Source organism: Pteropus vampyrus, unplaced genomic scaffold (assembly GCF_000151845.1).
Source record: "Pteropus vampyrus isolate Shadow unplaced genomic scaffold, Pvam_2.0 Scaffold256, whole genome shotgun sequence".
NCBI classification, from domain to species: domain Eukaryota; kingdom Metazoa; phylum Chordata; class Mammalia; order Chiroptera; family Pteropodidae; genus Pteropus; species Pteropus vampyrus.
The window spans coordinates 381,778-385,907 of NW_011889037.1; the positions used below are offsets into that span (position 1 = coordinate 381,778).

Consider the following 4,130-nt stretch of genomic DNA (forward strand, 5'->3'; position numbering starts at 1 on the left):
GAGGATGGGAACCCCCGCCCGCCACGAGAGGGAGCCCGCCCCTCGCAGGGCGCCGGCTGTCAGGAGAGGTGAAAGCAGAGCGCGGCGCCACGCCGCTTACCAGGAGCCGTGTGGCTATGGCGTAGGGAGACGGCAGGGTCACTGCAAAGGAGACAACACACTCAGGGGCGGACTGGGGATCTGGGACGAAGGACGAAGGACGGGGTGGGTGACAGGGCTTGGAGGGGCGGAGGCAGGGCGGGCCTGAAGGCAGGGCCTGGGTCTGAGGCGGGGTCCAGGAAGGGGACAGAGTCCCTGGGCAGGGGCCGGGGTCGCGACTGGGTCTGTGGACTGTCATGGGCTTCGCTCACCGTTGCCATCGTACTGGATGAGGAGGGCGCCGGGCGCGGCCTCCTGCCTCTTCTGGGCCAGGTGCATGAGGCTCCGGCAGAGCGGGGTCAGCGCCCCAGTGAAGCGCACAGGGGTGACGAACTCGAGCAGGTACGGCCAGAGGACCTGGGGGCAGCGCCGCGGTCTGTCTGGGAAGCACAGCCGCAGGGGCGACAGCCTAGGAGGGGCTCCCCCACCGCAGGCACTGTGCGCTCAGGACGGTCGGGCCTGTGCTGCAGGACATGGCCCCACACCGGGAGGGGAGTGGTCAGTCACAGTGGGGGGGGGGCCGCGCCCACACACTCACGTCGCTCATCCTGTCCACCGTGGTGCTGACCAGGTAGAGGGTCCTGACGCTGACGGCGCGCACGCTGTCGGCCGGGAGCTCCTCGCTGCTGGGGCCCGCCGTCTGAGGCTGCTGGGGAGGCAGAGCAGGGTGGTGCCGCCCGCACCCCTTGGTCCTCCAAGGTTACAGGGCAGGTCGTGGGCTCTGGGCCCTGACAGCGCAGCCAAAGTAGAGGCTGGGCAGACTGGCAAGCCCGGCTCCCTGGGAAGCTCGCGGGCACGGGGACAGCCTCTGCTCCAAGCGTTCTGCTGTGCCTCGCTCTCACGCTTCTCAATACCAACAGCAAGCACCGAGCAAGAGTAAGCCCGCGGCTGTGACGGCTGCGCCAGCTGTCAACACCTCTCGCGTAGAGACCAAAGGGCACAGAGAAAACACAGGGATGCTTAGGCTTCGAATAACAATTTTTAAAGCACACTCTGAAAATGGACCAAATACTCTTTATACCAAACAAAACAACTCTGAAAGCCTGACCATCCACTAGGACAAAAAAAATATCTCAACAAACTTAAAAGCAGAAATACACTCGGCCAGATTCGACGCAGACCGTGAAAAGAAGTTATGAATCCACAGCAGCCGTGAACAGCTGCTCACCTAGAAAGCTCGCTCAAGAGAAACATATAACCGGAATAGTCCTTTGTCTATTAAAGAAGTTGAACTTGTGGTTAAAAACTTCCCAGCAAAGAAACCTTTAGGCCATGGCTCCACTGAGGAATTCTACCAAAGACTTAAGGAAAAGTAACACCAATCTTCACAGAAGCGTCTAAGGTAGGGAGGAGACAAGAGAATTAAAATGCTCATTAAGCCTCACGCAGAGACTGCCCCGTGTGGGTCAGCCCCGCAGCCCATAGCAGCCCCGCCGGGCGTGCGCCCACAGGACGAAGGGAGGCTTCCGCTGGGGTCGCCAACAGCCCGTTCCCCACACCCTGACGGGGAAACAGGGACCAAGAGTCATTCCCTGCGGCCGAAACCACGGGACACACGCGTCGAAGGCTGGGCACGGCCAGCAGGCCTCTCTCGCTCCACATTCTTACCTTTCCACCCACATCCTCGCCCCCTTCCTCGCCGCGTGTCCACAGCGAAGGAAACGGGGAAGCAGAGTCTGTAAACTGTAACTCGCAGGAACGAGAAAGGACGATGTGTAAACTGGGGTCCCTCGCACGGTCTTCCTCTCAGTGCTCTTTGCTCTGCCCCTACTCACTGCCTTCCCACGTCTCCCGTGGTCCCTGTCACTCTGCCTTTGGACTCTAACTTCAGCACGTGTGTTGAATTCTTTCCACACTCTCCTACAGGACCCTCCTCTTCTCTAGGTGCGGGTTTTAGTCCCCCCACACCCATTTGCCGTCTTGCTTCTAGAAACTAGAGGAGGAGGGAACACATCCAAACTCGCTTAATGAAGGTCTAGCGATACCAGTAAAGGAGTGTACAAGGAAGTACAGACCAACATCCCTCCTGAAGAGATGAAGATGTCTCAACGAAATCGCCACGAATCACACCCAGCAACATATGCACAGGGCAAGTCGTGATCCAGCAGGGTTTGTCCTGGGGCTGCAAGGCTCAGTCGGCATTTACACAGCAATCGCCCAGGTCCAAGGGCTGAGGGCAGGGTCTTCACAGTAAAAGACTGTGCCCCCCACCCCAGATGGAAACAGAGCACTCATGCTCAGCACTGCACTGCTGGTTCCAGGCAATGCAACTGGGCAGAGCAATGAGAGGCGCTTGGACTGGAAAGGAAGAAGACACGACGTTCCATGCAGAGTCCCGCAGACTCTGACGGCAAAGCCACAGGAAGCAAGGTTGACCTGTAAAAGTCAGCTGCAGCGCCACACGCAAGCAACGAACAATAGAAGATTGAAATGAACAAAACCACACGACTAAAATGGCACTAAAGATAAGACAGTTACACATCTCACAAGATATGTATGGAATCTATATGCTAAAAGTCACAAAAGCTGAAGAAAGACGTCCAAGAAGGCCGGAGTAAATGTGGAGAGGAGCGCTTCCGTGGACTGGGGGACATGACGTCATGAAGGTACCGACTCTCCCCAGATGGTCCACAGTCACCACAACCCCAGCCATCACCGCGACAGGCTCATTTTTGTAGAAATCAATGAGATGATTCTAAAATCCATGTGGAAAGCCAAAGAACCGTAACTGTAACCGCCGTACAGTTAGGAAAGAAGGCCGGGGCCGGAGAGCTCACGCCGCTGGACCTGGAAACCTACGCCGCACCTGTGGCATGACGGGCCGTGCAGACAGAAGGACACACGCAGGTTACCGGAGCGAAACAGAGTCCGCAGGGTCCCTTGATTTTTGACAAAGATGCAAAGGCAATTCCTCGATGCAGAAAGAAGAGTCTTTTCAACATGCGTGCTGGGACAATAAGCAGAATAACAAGCCTCAACCCACACCGCACTTCAAACCAACATGAACTCAAAATGGATCACAGACCTAAATGTAAACCCTAAAACTTAAAACTTCTGGAAGAAAACACAGGAGAAAACCCTCCCAACCCTGGCTCAAGCAAGGATTTACTAGCTAGGACACCAAAAGCATGATCTATAAGTTAAAAAACTGAGACGCGGGACTTCTAAAATATTAAAACTTCTGCTCTTTGAAAGATACCGTTAAGAAAATAAAGACAAGCACACAATGGAGTTGTCAGAAAATATTTTCAAACCACAAATCTGACGAAAGACTTGTACTAGAATGTACAAAGAACACTCAATACAAGAAAACAAGCAATCCAATTCAAAACCAGTGAGACCCACAGCGAGATAACAACCGGCTGGAAAAGCTTAAAACAGAAACACAACACTGACTAAAAGCCCCAGTGCTCACAGACGTGGCGTGCAAAGCGCTGCGGCCGCCTCGGTAGACAGTGGGAGCTTCCGCGAGGTCAAACACACACCTCCCGGCAGCCGCGGCGGCCGCATCCCTGGGCCTCACCCACGGTAGACCAGCGCACGCCCGGCCCCCACCCCCGAGGGGTCCTGGGCTTTATTCATCACAGCCACCTTGGAAGCCGTGTAACTGTCCTAGCGCTGGTGATGGACAAACAAGCAGACGACAGAACACTACCCAGAGTGAGAACGAACAAATGACCGATCTATGTGACAACGCAGAGGGCTCAAACGCTCACACGGCAGATACACAAGAAGGAAGCCAGACTCGGAGGGCTCTGAGCCGCACGATTCCGTCTACGTGACACTCCAGAAAAGGTGAACCTCAGGGACAGGTGACAGTGGCCAGGGCCTCGAGGCGGAGAGGTGGCCACAAGGAGGCAGAAGGAGTCTGTGGTGCTGGCATGCTGAGCGTCCTGACGTGACGTGACGTGGCAGTGGCTGTGTGGCCATGAACTCAACGGCACACTTAAAAAGGAGCCTCCTGCTGTGTGCCAGTCACGCTTCGGCAGCTC

The 4,130-nt window shown here is 56.0% G+C and overlaps 1 protein-coding gene across 1 annotated transcript in view; it reads right to left on the reverse strand.

The window, feature by feature from the left end:
- MROH1 (maestro heat like repeat family member 1) overlaps positions 1 to 4,130 on the reverse strand; it is a 51,246-nt gene that overhangs the window by 22,045 nt on the left and 25,071 nt on the right. The window contains exons 15-17 of the mRNA XM_023520281.1: positions 677 to 784; positions 351 to 495; positions 101 to 141 (exon numbers count right to left, since the gene is read on the reverse strand). Of these exons, the coding sequence (XP_023376049.1) occupies positions 101 to 141; positions 351 to 495; positions 677 to 784 (294 nt within the window). The remainder of the gene's footprint in view (positions 1 to 100; positions 142 to 350; positions 496 to 676; positions 785 to 4,130) is intronic.